The 20,222-nt window shown below is 47.2% G+C and overlaps 1 protein-coding gene across 2 annotated transcripts in view; it reads right to left on the bottom strand.

Moving 5' to 3' along the window:
- Positions 1 to 15,717: 15,717 nt before the first annotated feature.
- The window catches only part of Fam167a (family with sequence similarity 167 member A), a 28,056-nt gene continuing 23,551 nt past the window's right edge, over positions 15,718 to 20,222 (bottom strand). For both annotated transcript variants that reach the window (XM_029541687.1, XM_021204143.2), the window contains one exon: positions 15,718 to 18,250. In XM_029541687.1, coding sequence (XP_029397547.1) covers positions 17,987 to 18,250 — 264 coding nt within the window. In that variant the 3' untranslated portion in view covers positions 15,718 to 17,986. The remainder of the gene's footprint in view (positions 18,251 to 20,222) is intronic.

The raw sequence follows: 20,222 nt of genomic DNA, 5'->3' as shown, positions 1-20,222 counted from the left end.
CCCTTAAGGGACGCTCGTTGGATCGTGGCCTCTTTCCTCTGCCTTGGGCTCTCTGAGATTTCTGACAACAGCTACAGTTCTTGTTTTAGCCCCTTGGACACTTTCTTTCACTGATAGAGACCCTGTCCTTCTAGAAACCGTTGTGTAGGACTGCAGAGTCAGCTCCTGGGTGGGTGGAGCTTTGGATGCCAATCTCTGGCTGTGATGGGCCAGCCTCTGCAGAGGTGGACAAAGGGCAGAGGTGAGCAGCACCTTTGCAGGCTGACTCCATGTGATGACGTCAGTCAGTTTTCCTCCACGATGATAAAAACACCTGAGATGGGTGAACTGAAAAGATAGAGAGGTTTACTTGTTGCCTGGGTTCACAGGCTTTAGTCCACAGGTGGTTGGCTCCATTGCTGTGGGCACTGTAATAAGTCAGGCACAGGGAGCGAGTGGTCAAGAAAGGATGCTCACACCATGGCAGCTAGGAAGCGATGGGAGAGTCCTAACACTCGGTCAGAGTCCCCGACTGACCTAACTTTCTTCCACAAGCCCCAGCTCCTAAAAAAAAGTCTTCCCAAATCTTAGGGACACCAGGAGGGGAAAAGAAGGGCCTTGCCCACAACTACCTCCGGGCTCTTCTCTTCAGGCTCAGCCGGCAGAGTTGGAGGTGACGTGGCTTGCACACCTTGCACACCTGCCCTGGTTTGGATATTAGAGATTCCCCAGGGGTCCTTGTGTGGAAACCACGCCTTGTGTAGAGTCCTACCTGCAGACCCTCTAAGAGGCGGGGCTTTGGGAAGGAGGAAGATTTCTAGGGACATGGCTTGAAGGGACTGTTAGGACATGGCACCTTCCTATTTCACCCGTTGCTTCCTTGACACCATGGTGGGAGGGACTTTTCTCGAGCATTCCCCCATTCCCTGTGTCTGCCTATTACAGACGCCCCCATCCTCGCCCCAGATCAGACCATTAACACACATACTGCCCCTTTGCTGTTTGTTAGTCACCATGAGACTCACAGACTGCAAGACCAGTGTTGTGATGAGCACCAGCCTTGCTCCTGACCCTCGTGGCTATGGATCATAAGAAAAACCCGTGCAAAATCCTCATTTTGTGTTTAGAAGTCTTCACGTCCTGTGTCTCCTTGCACTCTGCTCCCTAACAGGGTCTCTCACATTGTTGCAAAGCCCCCTGCTTCCTCCCCAAGAGCATTGCCATCTTTCAGTTTCTCTCTGCCTATTCGTTAGGTGGACGACTCCTAGCCAGTGACAACGGCATCGCAACGTTGGCTGACTGAGCCTCAGAGACCTGGTTTTTATATGTTGCCTCCCTTGCTCCCACCCAGGGATTTGCTATATATTTTTAGGCTTCTCTGAGTCTCTGTTTTTATTTCCTGCTGGAAAATGAATACCATTGAGATACCTGCTTAGGGCTGGCAGGAGGATTTGGTGGGTGATGGTATGGGAATTTCCTGGGGCCTGGCAGGTGTGGTAGGTGGGAACCCTCCTTCCTTGGCTACATTTCTAGTAGATTCTCTGGGATGGGGCTAAGGGTAGGTATTTTTAGAAGCGTCAGGTAACTCTCGTGCAGGGCCAGGTGACACTGCTTCCTATCGCTTACGGTAGCTGACACATCTGGCACCATACCCAGAGAGTGTGTTTGTTCACTGGGAAGGGTTGACTGGGAATATCAGGTAGAACTTCATGGTGGAAAGGAGATGCAGTCTACAGATGGCTGGTGGGAGCCATGGTCTTAGGAACTGGTAAGAGACAGGGTCCCATCCATGAAGCCAGCTGTGTCTTCTCCACTGAAGTACAGCTATGGGCTCTCAGGAAAGGAGGAGGTCTGACGATGGAGCATCGGTTTCAGATCAGCCCCATGAGGAGCTTGGTTGGGAAAGGAAAGGTACTGGAGATAGTAGGGAGTGAAGGTGGTTTTACAAAAGGATGGTAAGCATCAGTGCTCTAAGAATGACCAGTGCTTAACTCTGCATGTGACATTTTCTAAGTGTTGATTTTTTTTTTTAATTATTACTTTGAGATGGTGCGGGGTTTGTTTGATTTTTGAAACTATGAAACATGCAACAGACAGAAAGTGCACAAACCACACATGTGTGACTAACCAAAATACAAAAAATGTACAGCTTCCCCAGTCTAGCCACCAAGGACTCCACCGCCCCACCCCTTGAGCCTCCCCACTTCCCAAAGCTCTAGCTTTCTCCCCTGCCTTCTGCAGCAAGCAGGCTGTCTCCACTAGGAAAGGGATCCTGCTAAGGGTCCGTCCGCAACCTCCACTCTTCTGCGTCGCTTTTTGTTTTGTTGTTGTTGAAACAGAATCTCTCTATGACTTGGCTGTCCTGGAACTCACTATGTAGACCAGGCTGGCCTCGAACTCACCATGTAGACCAGGCTGGCCTCGAACTCACTATGTAGACCAGGCTGGCCTCGAACTCACAGAGATCTGCCTCCCTCTACCACCACACCTGAATTTCCACTGTTTGCACCCCATTGGTTGGGGCAGGGGGTGTCTCTGCAAAGGCACAGCCAGGAGAATAACAATCCGCATGAAGCAAGAAGGAAATACAGTTTAACACAACTCAGTAGCCAGTGTTGGTTCAAGCAAACTTCAAGACACTTGGGCAGTTTATTTTAAAAATATTTAAGTAGAGTAAAATTGGGGGTAGGGCAAGTTTCCCATGTAATACAATCCTGTGTGCACAGTAAAGCCTGAGGCATGATTACATTGAAACTCTTCTCAAGGTATACATCACTTCTTCCATAAAGATAGTTTCTATAGACAGACTATATGTGTTACCTTAAGGGCCTGGGGGAGGAGCTGGTGTGGTTTTGGTCATAAATATAGTGCAGAGGTCACCTGTCACTTAGACTATTATCTCTGGTCCTGCTTGTGAGAGCTTGGGGGACTCCAGGTATAGCCTGGCCCTACAGACAGCATAGAGATCAGCTAGGATATTAGCCACCTCCACTCCCAGCCGTCTGAGTGGAAAACAGGTTGTCCATCTCTCCCGCCGAAGAGACAACCTTGCAGGTTTAACGTTCCTGACTTCCCTAGTGGTTATATGTGAGCACAGGGATTCTTGTGCTCCAAACTGTTGAGGTCCACTCCTTTTAACACAACTGTAGCCATTTTGTATTCAGTCCCCATTTTGCTCATAAGGTGAAGTAAGTTCAGGTTCTCAGACTCTACTTCCCATAAGTAATTATCCATAGCTGATACACAAAAATAATGTTACTAACAATCAAAAAATTATGGTTGAATCACTTATACCCTGTTATCTCAATGTTCTGAAATTCTTCTGTTCATCGCTTGTCCACCACCCTCCTTACCTCACTGGGGACCAGTCGGCTTAAAGGTTGGCGGATAATACTTTGTCTAGTTAGCCAAAAATGTTGTACCACTTCACTGCTTGCCTTCAGATTTTTGAACCTAGATTTTCATATAAAAACCCTGTCCTGAGGACATACTGGTGCCACAATTAGGTTTTTCCTTTTTGTGGACCTGGGTGTCCAGTATTACACTGTGTGTTCAATAAACTATTCTTGCATAACTGAGGTTGGTGTACGTATGGTTTGTGTGGTGATTCTTGACCCCAACACAAACATTTTCTGATGCAAGTAAGGGTGATGCTCACAGTTTGTTTAATGGAATCATTTGGGGTCCACTTTTAATTTGGACTAGTGTAATTCCTTCATGCAATAAACTGAAAAGAACCACACACACCCCACAAATACACAAAAGAACGTGCGTTATGTCTCTGTAACTTTGGGTTATATAAAATGCAGATCAGAAGTATTCAAGGTGGAAAATCCTGTGTCTGAACTGAACATCCAGATATTTCCCCCTGACATCCCATCAACCATCCAGACAGCACCTATGGACACTGTATTAGGTGTTCAAATTCATCTACATGTGATTTAAATGATATGTGGATTCTATAGTACTGTGTACCACTTTATGTACCAGCTATAAACATCCACACATTTTGGTATCTGCAAGTGTCCTGGAACCAACCCCCCACAGAAGGGACAGTGTACTTATGGAGAAAGTCTTAAGTGCTAAGCAGTTCAGGGAGGGAGCTGTATCTGCTCCCTGCACAGTTCTACACCCTTGCAGAAGCCAGATTATCTATTCTAATCTGCAACCATCCTGTGAGGTGGTTGTTCTGATTTACATATGGGCACACTGAGAAGGAGACTGATAAACTAGTTCTCCTGGGACTTAGAGCTAGTAAGCACAGAGCAGGGCTTCAAACCCAGCATGCCTACCTTTCTATACACACACACACACACACACACACACACACACACACACACACACACACACACGTGTGTGTGTGTGTGTGTGTGTGTATTCAACTATTATCTATCATCTATCTATACTTCAACTATCATCTATCTATCTATCATCTATTTATCATCTACCATTTATCTATCATCTATTTATCTATCTACACGAATGCGCACAGAAAGACATGAAAAGAGAAGGGAGACTATTTAAGAAGAGGAAGGGAAGGAGAAGGAAGCAGAGGAGGAGAGCAAGAGAGAGAAATGGGAAATAAGAGTGGTCAAAATTCATGATGTAATTGAACAATACTGTCACTGTACTGATAGATTCAAGGACAGGGTAATTGCCTTTGATTGTGTACTTACTGGTGACCTTACTAGGCCCAATAAGAAATTCTAATCAAATATGCACTAAGTGACTTTGAATAAACTAAATGCCAATCTGAAAGTCATGAATCTGAGAAATGGATTGGTAGGTATAGAAGGGGTGCCGAGATGTGTGTGTGTTTCCTACATATATATGTGTATGTGTGCATGCATGCACATGTGTATGAATGTATGTATATGTATTCACACATATACATACATGTATACATGAACACACACATATATATACATAAATAATATATACATCAAGACCCTCTCTGTATATACCAGTTCATATATATATATATATATATATATATATATATATATATATATGAAAAAGAAATGGTTACTCCTGGTGGTTCGTGCTGACCAATGACAGGTCAGGACAGACCCAATCGGAAAGAAGGGGTTCCCATGGCCATTCTCCATCCTTTTTATTTCTGCTTTTCCATAAGCAGTGTGGAAAGATTCATATGGAAACAGAGCATTAATTAAAGGACACTGTGACAGAAGTTACACATGCTTGGAGTTCCATCTGCCCAGTTCCCACACTTCCCTAGGTAAACTGTAGCCTTAGTCTTTTATGCACCTTTCCAAAACTTCAAAAACACATATCTGGGCTGGACAGATGGCTCAGAGGGTAAATGCACCGTCTGCAGAGCCCAGTGATCTGAGTCCAATCCCCAGGACCCACATGTCGGGAGGAGAGAACCATGCCCCCATAAGTTGTCCTTTAACCTCCATACATGTGCCATGGTATGCTCCCAGTAAGACATAAAATATTTTTAAAAGTAAAGTAAAAATGCATGATCCATGAGAGTCAGACCTTGGACTCATCTCTCTTTTCAACCTGTGGGTTTGTGTGTTTGGTGCAATCCTGTACTACGGATGCTATACCTCAAACTTTCCTTAACTCAGTAGAGAGGGAAGGTGGCTCCATACATTGCTCTCAGTGGGCCACATTCTCTTATCTTCCATCCTTCCTTTGGGGGAAGTTCCTCCCTTGTATGTTCACAGAACCATACCCTCTGCCACAGGAGCACCAGGTGACTAGTCCTACTGTCCCATCTCCTTGTGAACAGTGGTGTCCAGTGTGACCTAAGGCAAATGTGGTTTGTTACAGGCTGAACTGCTGACATCTCTGTCTGCAGTGTGACCTAACTGGAGACAGTTGTTCACAGAGGTGTCAATCAGGTTGAAGTAAGGTTGTCAGGGTGGGCTCTGATTCCATATGGTGAGTACCCTTATAAAGAAACCTGGACACACACTGGGGGCAGTGGGGAGGGATGGTGTAAGGATTTAGGGTAAGCATATCCTTCCACCACAAGTCCAGAAGCCACACAAGGAGCCAGCCTGCTGCACTTTGACCTTGGACCTCCAGCCTCTAGAACAGTAAGGGAGGGAGAGAGAGAGAGAGCATCTGTGTTAGGCTGCCTGGCCTATGGGATGTGCTAGGTGGTTGACTTCATAATCTGGCACAGAGGTCCTTTTTGAAGCTGGCAAATGGACACTGCAAAGAGGTCATTGTGGTATATGTGGTAAGTTGGAATGATGTGTGTCCAGATGTGGGAAGAAACAGCATGCTCAGAGGGACTGGGCAGAGGTAGGCAAAGAGGGTGGAGAGGAGAGGTGTCCTCTGTCTTATGACCTATTCCTGACCTTCCCCTCATTATTGGGAACCCCGGATCTTCCCAGAACTCTGAGCAGGCTGGAGTTGGGACAGGTTGGGACAGTAAGAAACAACAGATGCAGTCTCTTACTCCTCCATCACCGACTTCATGGATGACACCTGAATTAGAAATGGCAAATTAACGAGAAAAACTTAATGGACTGATTAGCCAAAGGTTTACAGAGCACAAGAACACTCAGATAGAGCCGTCTGCTTTTATGTTACATCTGTTGACAACAGTGGTGGGTTATAGAAAAACATGACAACACAAAGCAAATTGAGGGGTAATGGCAATAAATGTGCTGGGAGACTCATCATATACTCAAGGAAGCTTTCTTTTGTTTTGGTTTTGGCACTTGTAGGTTTTTTTCATGTTGTTGGGATTCAAACTCTCATGTCTCCGACTAAGTAGGCCTTGCTTACTGGATGAATTGTATCTAGGGTGCAGGTGTCCTGACTGTGCAGTGGCTCTGAGAAGTCCTTTCTTTCTTTCTTTCTTTCTTTCTTTCTTTCTTTCTTTCTTTCTTTCTTTCTTTCTTTCTTTCTTTCTTTCTTTCTTTCTTTCTTTTTTTTTCTTTTTTTGGTTTTTCAAGACAGGGTTTCTCTGTATAGCCCTGGCTGTCCTGGAACTCACTTTGTTGTAGACCAGGCTGGCCTCGAACTCAGAAATCCGCCTGCCTCTGCCTCCCGAGTGCTGGGATTAAAGGTGTGCGCCACCATGCCTGGCTGAGAAGTCTTTTCATCAAATGGAGAAAAAAAAGAGCTGGTCATGAGGACAAGATGAACCACACAAGAGTTGTCATGAAAAGTTTCTTTCTTGAGGGACAGACAGCCTTCATGAGTCTGAAGCCTGGGAAGAAGGCAGAGACAGACACGAGACAGGAGGAAAGAGGCACGGTCTGGGTAACCGTGGCGGAGCCACCCCGGTCTGCCTGGAAGGAAGCCAGGCCTCATTTGTGCAGGCGAAGGCCTAAACCAAGCTTTGAACCTGGTGAAGTCAATGCAGGGGATGGAGACGCTTGGGGGTTCTGAGACAGAGACTAAGACATAGGAAAACAGGTGGGTGTCTCATATTTTATCCTATTGGTAAAAATGGCTGCATGAACCTAGGAGGTCGGAAGGGGCGGCTATACCCTGAGTTAGACCCCAGGAACCCAATGGTAGGTGAAGAGAACCAGTTCTCTATATTGTCTCTGGTCTGCACATGTGCTCCTTTGCATGTGAACACACACACACAGAGACACACACAGATCTCTCTCTCTCTCTCTCTCTCTCTCTCTCTCTCTCTCTCTTTCTCTCACTCACACAGACACACACACACACACACACTCATATATACACATACACTCAACAAATACATACATAAATAAACAACTAGATAAATACATGTATTTTGGTTTTTTGTTTTTGTTTTTTACAGCCAAGGGGCTGGAGAGATGGCCAGTGGTTAAGAGTCCTTACTGTTTTTAGAGAGGACCAGTTCTCAGCACACACATGGATGCTCACAACAATCTATACCTCCAGTTCCAGGTAATCTGATGCCTCCTTCTGACCTCCAAGGGGCATCAGACATGATGCACGTACACACACACACACACACACACACACACACACACACACACACACAGGCAAAACACTCATACACATAAAGGTTAATTAATTAGTTAATTCAAAATTAAAATCACATTTTTTAAAAAAGCCCAAACTAAAAAGAGAGTTCCTCTTGGTGTATTTGTTTCCAGGCAGATCATGGCTTCATTCAGTTATGTCCTGCACTTCAGTCCACCCAGGACTCACCTGTCATCTTGGTTTATTTCGTTTTCACTGTTGAAGTGGAAGGAGTCACAGCTAAGTGAGCTGCCAAACTTGCTACAACAAATCTGTTGGCGGTTTCATGTCCTCGAGGTAGTTCATCCTTCTCCAAGTCTGTCTGTCTGTCTGTCCAAGAACAAGATGCTCACCAGAAACACCCCCACTGGGCTGATGTGTTCTGCTGGGACCGGGGATTACAGGGGGTTGGGCAAATTCCTGGCAGCTGGGATTCAGAGCTGTCAGGAATTCTGGGAGCACAGACAGATCTTTCAGTTTTGTGAACTGCTCCATGAAAGTGGGCCCAGTGACTCTGAATGGTGCCAGCTGGGAGACAGGAGGGGAGCTTAAGGAACAACTTCACAGAGGTGTCTGCAGGCCGATGTGGATCAGCACAGCAGCCCCTGCTGTCACCACAGGCAGCGTGGGACACGTGTTCAAAGTTGCAGAGTTTTGAGGAGCATCAGGCCACACCCCAGGTAGCCAGGTATCTGTATATGAGCGGGGAAATGGTCACCATCACTTTCTCTAACTTCATCCAGCTGTCTTGGCTCATCTCAAGGTTGCCTGGAAACCTGGGCATCGGGTATGGAGCCAATCTTCCTACTTAACAGTGTGAGTTAGATGTCAAGGAGTTGTCTGTAGCTGCCACTCAGGTGGCTCACATGTAGGCTCTCTTGTTTATTTATGTATGTATTTATTTTTTTGAGACAGGGTTTCTCTGTGTAGCCCTGGCTGTCCTGGAACTCACTCTATAGACCAGGCTCACTTTGAATTCAGCAATCTGCATGCCTCTGCCTCCCAAGTGCCACCCCCAGCCATTTTTGTGTCTGAGAGTCCTGGATATTGTGTATCTGTTTGGTGTCAGGTGTCTGAGCTCAGGTCCTCAAAGGAACTTGTAGAGTAAGAACCTTCCGGCTAGACCAAAAGGTTTTAGAGAGAGAGAGAAAATGAGAATGAATTTTTAATTCTGACAGATTAGAGATTTCACGCTTGGTCCGTGGAGAACATCATCAAAATGTGCATTATTCCAACAAACAGCAAATTCTGACAAAGAGGCCAAGGAAACCCAGTAAGTGCACACACAAATATATTCCAGCAGAGGGCACCTTAGGCTTTACTAACTGCGGCGGGTGGCAGGCCAGCAATCTGAAAACCATTTGTTGGCCAACTTGTTTTCTTAGACCTTCTCTGCTGTGGTTTGAGCAAGGAACAGATGGAGGTGGGAAGCCAGAGGATAGAGCTTAGGAGAGAAGCCAGGAGACTCCAGCTCATCACTGGCTCTGCCACTGGCTGACTGTTAACGAGCCAATAGTGTTGGGTTTCGTTTCAGTATGAGGAAAGAGTTACGTTCCAGCCACCACTTTATAACCCACTGGTGCTGACAGGCACATTGCTACAATAGCTATGTCCCAGCAATTCCACGGAATCAGTATAGAGCATGGCTTTACATGCTGTACCTCCAAGCCCAGGGAAATTCACTGCCTTCTAGAAATAACAGTGACTGTCATCTTTTAAATAGAAGCTTCATTTGCTCAAAAATAAATCAATGTGTGCCTCCTGGATGCCCTGGCAAACTGTCGTAATGATAGCGTTAGCTTCCTGTTCCTGAGATGGGCAGCTATGGAAGTCAGGGTGGTTGTGATCAGGGGAGGGGTATTAAAGGTGATGCTGTGAGTACCATTGGGCCCCCTGAAGATCAGGGTCAGGGAGATGACCTTCTGAGGGTTGGGTTAGAAGCATGAGCAGGGGTTGAGGGTGTCTCTGGCAGAAGCTGGGGTGTGGCCTCACAGGGACAACAGGTGATGGACAAGCCTTTCTAACTTGTGGAGCCCATAGGCCTGGGGGTGTTCTGCTAGGCAGCTGGCTCTGCTGTGCACTACTATTTGAGCCTCCAGCTCAGAAGCTGTGGTTTTAGGCCCCATTCTTAGAATTGGCCAGAACAATTATTTGCAGGAGGGAAGGGAGATGACAGAGCAGGCAGGAAAGCCTAGTCCATGGTCTGAGGTTCAGGGCCAACACTGTAAGAAGGTGCACACCTTAAATCTCAGCTTTCAGAAGGAATGGGAGAGTTCCAGGATTACACAGAGAAATCCTGTCATGGGGGAGGGGTAGGGAAGCTCTCTCTCCCCCCTTGGATTTTCTTGTTTCTGCTCTTCAGCCTCCTCTCTCTTCCATATTCTCCTTCCCTTCCAACTCCCCCCCCCTCTTTTCTATCTTGTGTTTTCTGGGGTTTCTTGCAGGGGCTGCTCGGTTGAGCTTAGCCCTGAGCAGAAGAGAAGGGACTCAGCTTTTTACTGGGAGGGTGACTGGCATGCAGACGCCTCCTGCTGTGGTCAAATAGAGTGTGGCTGTGCCATCTCCCAGAGGAATGGCCTTGGCTCCTGTCCCATCTAGTACCACCAAGGAGCACAGCAGGCACAATCCACTACCAGGGCTACAGACAAAAGCTGGCTGCCTACTTGCTTGATTTTATGTATTTCAGCCAAAAGGTTTGTGGTCCTCCCGACTTATGTATCATATAATGAATTGCTGTAACCGATGTCACGCACATTTAAATTTCATGGAAGAAGTTAATGACACCAGCAGAAGTTGTGATCTTTTCTTCTCACACCAACCACATTGTCCTGCTGCCTGCCAGAGACTGAATTGGCACATGTCCTTTGACTAAAGAGTCCTCATGCCAAAAAAAAAAAAAGAGTCCTTGTGGCTGATGGAAGATTCTGGGTCTGCTTCCGGGCTGAGGGTCCCTCCTTAACCACTTGGTTGCTAATGGTCATGGGCTTGGTTACCTATGTACTTTCCTCAGAGGTCATGTTGGTCCTTACTTAGGACTTTGTCTTAGGGTTTCTATTCCTGCACAAACATCATGTCCAAGAAGCAAGTTGGGGAGGAAAGGGTTTATTCGGCTTACATTTCCATGCTGCTGTTCATCACCAAGGAAGTCAGGACTGGAACTCAAGCAGGTCAGGAAGCTGGAGCTGATGCAGAGGCCATGGAGGGATGTTCTTTACTGGCTAGCTTCCCCTGGCTTGCTCAGCCTGCTCTCTTATAGAACCAAGACTACCAGCCCAGAGATGGCACCACCCACAAGGGGACCTCCCACCTTGATCACTAATTGAGAAAATGCCTTACAGCTGGATCTCATGGAGGCATTTCCCCAACTGAAGCTCCTTTCTCTGTGATAACTCCAGCTTGTGTCAAGTTGACACAGAATTAGTTCTGGCCCAAATATTCATGAGAAGTGACCCAGCTTACCCCCAGGTGGACAGCTGAAGGGTGGGGAGTGGGAGGGAAGAAGAGAGGCCAGAGAGGAGAAGCAGATGTACTATTTTGGTTGATCTGGTGTCTAGTGTCACTTCTGTTGCTCTGATGAGCACAAGGAACCCAGAGGAGTAATGGCCCATCTGTCTTACAGCTCCAGGTCACAGTCTGTCATTTTGTGGAAGTCAAGGCAGGAACCTGAGCAACTGACCACAACATATCACAGTCATGAGTGGAGAGAAGCAAGCGCATCCGTGCTGTCTGCTTGCTTTGCTAACTTTCTGCTGTCCAGTAGCTCAGACCCTTCACCTCTCACAACAAGCTGGGTCTTCCTACATTAATTAACAAGCAGGACCATGTTCCTAGAGATGTGCCAATAGACCAACCTGGGAGAAATCAATTATTTCATGAGGCTATCAGGCGAGTCAGGTTGAGCGTTAAAATTAACCATCACAGCTATTATCACAAGTACTGCAGAGTGGGTGGCTCAAACAGTAACCCCTGTTGTCATCATTCTGAAAACCAGAAGTCTGATTGTGAGCAGCACAACTGGCCTCTCCCAAGGCCTCTCTTCCTGGGTTGGCAATGGCCATCTTAGCCTGTGTCCTCACATGACCTCCCTCTGTGTGTCTGTGTCCTAATCACCTTTGAGAAATAAAGCTACCAGCTATACTTAGGACTTCATCTTAACCTATCACCCCCACAAAGACCTCATTTCCAGATACATCTATTCTGAGGTCCCCGGTGCTTCAGCATCTAAACTTGGGAGAATGAAGTCCAGCTTGTGACCCCTAGAACAGTCATTGTTTCCCTGTGGCCACAGTAGGCCCAGGACAGACACAAACAACAGCTCCCGAGGAATTCATGGAATGAATCCAGACCCAGCTACCCAGTAGGAGACCCCGAAACCTATGAGCTCCATTGGCCAGAGAAGCTTGCTCATCACGGTTGTCCCTGTGAGGTGACACCCCAGCAAGAAGAGCTCTAGGAATCACTTCCACTGGCGGCCTGGTCTTCCCCGACTCCCCGGCTCAGATCTTCCTATGGTTTCAGAAGCTCTCAGACCTCACCCCCTCTCCCTTTCCCTTCCTGGAAGGCTCAGAGCAGCTTCCCCTTTCCCAACCAAGTACTTGATCCATCTAGGTGGGCAAGTGGAGACGCATTGTGTCCCAGCACTAGCCTCTTGCAATTGTTCCAAGCGAGGCTTGGCCAGGCGTGACTTCGTAAGACACTCTCAGGTCTGGCGGGAGTCCACTGAAGGGAAAGCCTACTGGAGGAAGCAGGAGCCTGGCTTGGCTTTGTGCTTATTTTCTCTGGAAGACTTCCTACCTAGGTGCCTCGTCTCCCTGAAGAGGCTGAGAAGCAGGCATCGTGGGGACCTTCTGTCTTAGGAACATCCCGAGAAGCCAAGCCTCTAGAGTCTCACCGCCATCCATGGCCGGTAGAAACCACTCGTGGCAGAACTTACCTCCTGTGGCAAGTGAGATGGCCACTTCCAGGGCTTTTATGCTCTTCTGAGGTTTCCCTTCCTCCAGGATCTCCCTGTAGGCTGGGCTACGTGGTCACTTGCTTTGTGCCTAGGAATTTAATAATGGCCACACCTGTAGCCTTCTATTGGATCAGCTCACATCAGATAGGGCCTGGGGCCTGGGCCTGCTTGCATTGCTCCCGTGGCTCAGCTGCATTTCATTTCCTTCGGAGTAGCAACAGCTCAGTCTTCCCCCAAGCCAGTACAATCACAGGCAGCAGGGTTCTGATATGGGCAGTGAACAGGAGGGGAATCCTCTGTATTCACTAAGAAGCCAGAAAGGCAGGGGAATCAATTCCCATTCCCCGGCATCCAGATGGATTCAGGGCCTGGAATGTGGAAGCTGTAGGCTGAGCTGGTGACAAATCTCCCAGAGCACACTGTGGCAGTTGGCCCAACCTAATGAAGCCGCAGCTGGCCTTCTGAACAAAGGGCTGTGCCACTTCTGAGAGGTCACATCCGCATTCCTCAGTCTGGTCAGCACCTTGGAGCATCTTGGCTCCTCCACTTCCCTGTGTGGAGACGGGGGCTGGGGGAGGTGTTAAACCCCACCCTAGAAGTGAGCAATGCTTTCCAATAAATGGGCAGAGCAAACAATGCCTACCTGTGCTCCCTTTTGTCCTGACCAGTCTGTGGTCATCCTCCACTGGCATCGGACGCCTTTGGCCTTGGAATGCAGATTCAATACCAGAGGCTCTCCTTGGAGTTTACAGGCCTTCAGCATCTGCTAGGACTGCTGAGGCTTCCAGCTTCTCAGACTGTGTAGCTACTGGCTTTAAACATGCAGATTACTAACCTGAGTCTGTTGTGTAAACTGGTGTAACAGGTTCCCATGTACAATAGGTAGGCCTTCTATTGGTGCTTTCTGGAGAACTCTGCCTAGTACAGCATCCAAATGGTTACCTTGTGCAGCTGGCTTGAAGAAGTGGACATGCATCCTTGGCTTTGGTGTGAAAGAGTCTGTGGCCTCAATGTGGTAGTAGATTCTTTTCTTCTTCTTCTTCTTCTTCTTCTTCTTCTTCTTCTTCTTCTTCTTCTTCTTCTTCTTCTTCTTCTTCTTCTTCTTCTTCTTCTTCNTTCTTCTTCTTCTTCTTCTTCTTCTTCTTCTTCTTCTTCTTCTTCTTCTTCTTCTTCTTCTTCTTCTTCTTCTTCCTTCTATTCTTCTTCTTCCTTCTATTCTTCTTCTTCTTCCTCTTCCTCTTCCTCTTCCTCCTCCTTCTCCTTCTCCCTTTTTTTGAGGCAGGGTCTCACTATGTAGCAATAGTGCACTGGCTGCTCTGGAACTCACTAAATAGACCTGACTGTCTCAAACTCACAAGATCCCCCTGCCTCTGCCTCCTGGGATTAAAGTGTAGGCCAACATGCCCAACTTAGGTGGTGGATGTCTAAGTGATGCCTGTACTCCCTCACCTTGTGTCCATAGGTTACATGATATGTGCTCTTTGAGAAAGCCCAGTCACACCTGCTTAATCTCAGTGGAGTTGCTGACAGTTGTTCCACAAAATGGAATTTGTGACCCACCTTGAACTCTCACATGGCCTTCCTAGGGTTATGAAGACACAACTATTTCAAGACCCTGCCCATTATGGTACCCTTGGCTCTCTGTAGAAGAGAAGATCCCAAGATCTGCTCTGGAAGTGCACAGCCAGAATCCATGTCTCCAGGACATCTCCACAGCTCTCTTGTGCTGATTTCACATCTAAGAGTGAGTGGCTGAAACATTCTGAAACATATGTCTCCCCAAAGCACAGCGATGGTACCACTTATTAGAATCACTATGGAAAGGCCATTATAAGTTAGAAAGAGTCACCCCTGCTTTGGATTTAGTCAAATGCAGGCATGATGGATATACGAGGTGTGCTCACACAGCCTATGGAATGCAACTCCATTGTAACCACCTCCAAGTGACCCTTCTTGGAGAAAAGGGCTGGAGAATATCTTTCTTTCTTCCATATCTTCATCTAATTGTTCAAATCATCCATCCACCAATCCATGCATCCATGTATACATCCATCCATTTATACATCTGTTCACTCATGCATGCATCCATTTATATATCCATCCACCCATGCATTCATCCATTCATATATCCATCCATCTGTGTATCCATGCATCCATCCATCCATCCATCCATCTATCCAATCAATTATGGTCCTGATCTTGTGTATGCTGTAACCACAGGTAGAAAGGCAGAAAATGTCTCTATTTGTATATCTCCTTTTGAAATATTTTTATTTCACTTTTTCTAACAGTAATATAGAAACAAATAATCATAAAAATAAAACTGTAAATTGTCCATTGATTATGTAATAGCACTTGGTATTGCTACAGGGGTAGGTCTTGGATGAGGCCAGGTTATGGCCAGGCCTGTCCAGGCCCTCTAAGCCTCTGTGATTGCTACTGAGGCCATGAAGGCATTGGACGTGACTGTGGCAGCACAGTGGATAGCTCATGTCTCACCTGGGAGAGGGGGGATAGAGACGGTTAATGAGGAAACACCAAACAGGACAGTGAACATACAGTAAGGCAGGGAAGCTGGCTGAGGAAGGCAGCTAATGTTGCCACAGACCTACAGACATCTCTGCGGGGATTCTACCACCAGAGTGAACAGTTAATGGTTTGAGCTCACCACGGAAGGCAGAGAGCTAACAGACACTAGACTGCAGATAAGATGACAGAACCCCTCCACCTTTTCAGTCCACTCCCCAGCCCCTATCCTTATCCCGAATACAATTCTCTTGGGATGAACAACTTAAGCTGAGACATCTAACCTATTCAAACCCTGCTTAGGACAAAGTTTCCCCAGAGGACAAAAGCAGGAGGAAGATGCTGGGTGCTTACCTGAGCACAGACTGCTCAGTCACGTATTTAGTTGCTGACCACATCCAACTCAAGCACTCTGCTTTGCTTTAAGCTAAAGGTGTCAGTTACTGTAATAACTGGTGACTTTTATGGTTTTGAGGCATGGCTTCATATGGCCCAGGCTGACTTGGAGAACTTAGTAGGTATCTTAGGCTAGTCTTGAACCCCTGATCTTCCTCCCTCCACCTCCTGAGTGCTGGGATTAAAGATGTGCACTACCATGCCTGGCTAATGATTTAATTTCTTACAATCAGTTTGGCATTGTTTTTAGAATATGGGATGGTCCTTCTCTCATGTGTTCCCTGTGATGTGTTGAGTGTCACCCAGGGGTGGGGGGTGACCAGAGGCAGGAGGAGGTGATGGGAAATAAAGGCCTCTTGGGACTTGGCAGTGTTTTGTGTAGTCTTGAAGGAAGGGACTGGGGTCACGGCCTCTGGACTTCAGGGCTCTTAAAAAAATCTTGGCTACCTTGTTCTACCTTTCAAAAAAGAAACACAAACAGTTTGGCTCTTTGAAATCACAAGGAAGAGGCCATTCAGTATTATCTTCCCATTCCAGTCTGGGTGTGTTGTGTCGCGTGTGGACACAGCTCACGGGGATTATCAGTAGGAGAAATGTTATATACAGAGAGCAGTCGGTATAGACCGAGGAGCTCTGACAAGTGGTAAGTGCTAAGGGTCCACCATCTGGGCGTTATGCCCCCCTCCCCCACCCCAATACTAGTCATTGCTAGGCCGGAGAAGAATGAGTAGGGACTGAGAGGGAGGGAGGGAGGGAGAAGCTGGCAACTTGTGGGTTTGGCAGAGCATCAGTACCATCTTTTGGAGTTCAAGTTCATTGGCAGAAGATCTAGGCTGGACTCACAGTAATTTCACACCTTAATATTCTATAGCCACGGAGCAGCCAGGTAACTGGAGGGAAGCCATTGCCTTTCCGGGCTTCACTTTGCCCTTCTGTGCTCATGAGCAGATCTCACTAGACACACCCAGAGTCTGAGGAACTTGTGTTAACAGGATTGTGGCCAGGTGTGCTGTACCGGGTCTTCCCTGAACTGAAGAACTTAATGTTTTACTGACCTCAAGCTTGCTGCTAGGGAAAAGCCCTCAAAACTAAAGCCCAAACTCTGTGTGGACTACTCAACTGGTTTTCCATTTGGACAGCATTCAGACAGGTATTAATGAGTTAGCAACGCATTAGTTAACAGTCATGGTCAATTGAAATCCATTGCTTAGATTAGGCACAGTTTTGGGAGAGGCTCAGGATGGACTTTTGGGATCCCTGGGGTCTTTGGTGCGGAGGATAAGGTGACACGCAGGTGACAATATCAGGTTCTGCCAGGGGGTCTCTGTCATGCTTTCTACTATAGAATTCATTTGTGGGAAATCTATCTCCTGTCTTGCCTGGTTTAGCCATCAGTAACCAGTGGCCTGCTAGGTGTTCTCCTGGGGTTGCATGTGGCAGTGAGGTAACTGGAGCGGTTGTGATGGGAGAGAGCAGGGTGCCTGGGTTGCTCTACCAAAGCTATACAAGGTAGATATGTCATATGTCATGGATCAAGCTGAAAACAGCATGGCCTTGTGGCATCAAGGCTGAAGTTTAAAGTAGCTGGGCAGAGTTCCTTCCCTGGGATGCTGGTAGCCATCGAAGAGAAGCCTGCATTCCCATATGTCACCTTGTGATTCCTTTAAGTTTTCCTGTCCTGCCGCTTCCCTGCACAGGTTGCTGAGCCTCCTACTTAGGGGCAATTAGAGCTAGCACTAAGAGGGTGGTAACAATACATGAGAGATGGGTATGTATACTTGGCACAATCTAATCTTCTCAGCTTTCCTAGAGTAGAGCTTTCTATAAGAACAAGCTTTGGCAGGGACATGGGAGGGGTTTCCCCTTTGGGATTCAACATCATAGCACCAGTGATTCTAGGTCACAGGAAAGTGGGCCATAGAGGGGAAGGCCACAGGGATCCTGCTGAGATCCCTGCTTACATAGTGTCTGCAGACTCTTTGGGTCTTGAACATGAAGACCCAGGTATACAAAGCTGAAGCCCCTGGTCCTACATACTACCACCAGGTCCTGGTGCCTTTTACTCCCAAGGCCTCAGGGAGAGTAATTGGTACCCAAAGTACCACTTTGAGTAACTTGGTCTGAGCCTTCTCTCTCTCACCCTTGGCTGTGTTTTCCCTTCCACCCTAAGGCTTCTCAGCAGAGAGAGAACCTTCTGGAGTTGATGTTCATTTTGGTGACGCCAATGAGCTTGAGTGGAGTGGAAAGGCTGAAAGAGGATGCCAGTGGGGAGTCACAAAAGAGGTCAGACAGCTCATCCCGCTCCTCCAGCTCGAAGGCCGCATCATTGAGCATCCTCCGGTGCAGGCGGCAGGTCTGCTCGATCTTCAGCTTGTTGATGTCTCCTCGGAGGCGCATGAGCTGCCTGGCCAGCTGCTGGTCCTGGAGCCGCATCTCTGCCTGGAAGGGGAGAGGCCAGACTTGAGTCAGCAGGGTGCATGGCGGTTGGTTGGGCGCAGCTCTGTAAACTCTGCTGAGGACACTCATTAATAGGGATCCTAACTGATCTCATGGATCATTGACAGATCCATCTGGCAGCAGGCACACTTCCTGGCCCAGAGAGGTGAAAAGACTGCTGTGGAATGGGAAAGTTGTTGCCCAATGAAACTTTGTGCCAGGCTAGCCACTATGTCTAAGTCTTTCTCTGTGCCAGTCCTGGCTTAAAGTTCCCTTCCATCCATTCCCATCCTTTGGTGTTCAAGGGGCTCAAGGGGTTCAGAAGGAGGGCGGCGACACCAGATTTGGTAGCATAGCTTCTGGGTGGGAAGAGGCATGTGATGGGTTGGACAAAGGTACTTTCCGCTGTGACAGTCCCGATTAGATCATGTATGTGGGCTGCCATAACATGCTCTATAATTTGAATGTTCATATGTTTTACAATATATTTTGATCATATCCATTTACCTTCCTCCAGCTTGCCCTAGTACACGCCCACTCATACAAATCCATGTCCTTAAAAAACAAAACCCGAAACCCTGACCCCAGTTAGTTCTGCCCATCTATCTACACATGGGCTTTGGGCCATCTACTGGGCCAAGGGATTGGACGAGTGGGCTCGTTCTTAAAGAGGTGTGGCTCTCCCTCCCTCTGCAGCCTGCTATTTTTTTTTTTCTTTCATCAAATGTCTTACAATTACTCTCTGATACTTTTTTTTTTTAAAATAAAGGTTCCTAAGAACCAATCATAAAAATGAGCTGATATTTATAAGCTGTTTTACTGTGAACCAGGCAGAGCTAACACATTAGAGCTAATTCTCATGATAGCCTATGGAGTAAAATTCTTACTATGTCACAAGTCACAGATGGGGAAGTTCAAGTCAACCGTCAAAAGGCCCTCGGTGGTAAAACTGGGATGGGAGCTCAGACTGTGGGTTCCCACGAGACTGTCAACTCAGTTCTGCCTCTTAGGTAGGGGGAGTCTGGGAGATCGAGCTGGTCAATGCTCAGGAACCCTGTAGAGGGTTCAGCACCTCTATTTCCCATTAAGAAAGGGATGCACTGAGAACAGCTCTCAGCAGTACTTTTCAAAACCCGGCTACACACCAAACCCTGTGGTACCTCACAGCCTCCCCAAGGTACCTGATGTTAAGGTCTATATTTTGCAAGTCAGAAGGCTTCAAGGTGTCCCTCATCCTGTCACAGGGCTGTGACTCAGCAGAGAAGGAATGTAACTATGGTCTCACTAGGCTTCGTGGGCAGCCAGTTTCCCATTAACAAAGCTTTGTCACTAAGACAGGCCACCAGCTGTTTCCACTTGACCTGAGACCCAGTCCCATCCTGACGTTTTCTCTGCCCACGATGGCAAGTGGCTGTTGTTTCAGTCCTTTTGTGTCCTCAGACTTGGCTCTGTGGCCTACCAGGTGCCTGAAGCCAAAAGAGCCCTGAGATCCAGGAGGGACTCCCTGTGGTTATGCAAATGAATGCAAATGTTCTCATTTCCCCATTGGGTCTGGAATACAGTGCAATTGCCTTGGAGAAAATTAGTGAGCATTCAGTATTCTCTCTGTTATTCTCTCTCTCTCTCTCTCTCTCTCTCTCTCTCACACACACACACACACACACACACACACACACACACACACGTACATAAATCTTTTTCTAAAATGTGAAGTGTTAAGATTCCCAAATTAAAACCAAAATGACAAATCTACACGTATCATCTTGGTCATTTGGAAGCATAGTTCAACAGTGTTAACGACATGCATTGCTGTGCAACCGTAGCCACCACCCAACTCCAGAAATTTTCCATCTTTCTCAACTAAAATATGTGCTCATTAAAAAAAAAAAAGAAAAAGAAAGAAAAAAGATAATTCCCCATCCCCTCCCCCCCCCCCTGCTCCCCTACCCACCCACTCCCACTTCTTGGCCCTGGC

This window comes from Mus pahari, chromosome 8, assembly GCF_900095145.1.
Source record: "Mus pahari chromosome 8, PAHARI_EIJ_v1.1, whole genome shotgun sequence".
Classification (NCBI taxonomy): domain Eukaryota; kingdom Metazoa; phylum Chordata; class Mammalia; order Rodentia; family Muridae; genus Mus; species Mus pahari.
The sequence above is the reverse complement of the archived record's forward strand: the minus strand, read 5'-3'. Positions and strand labels throughout refer to the sequence as shown.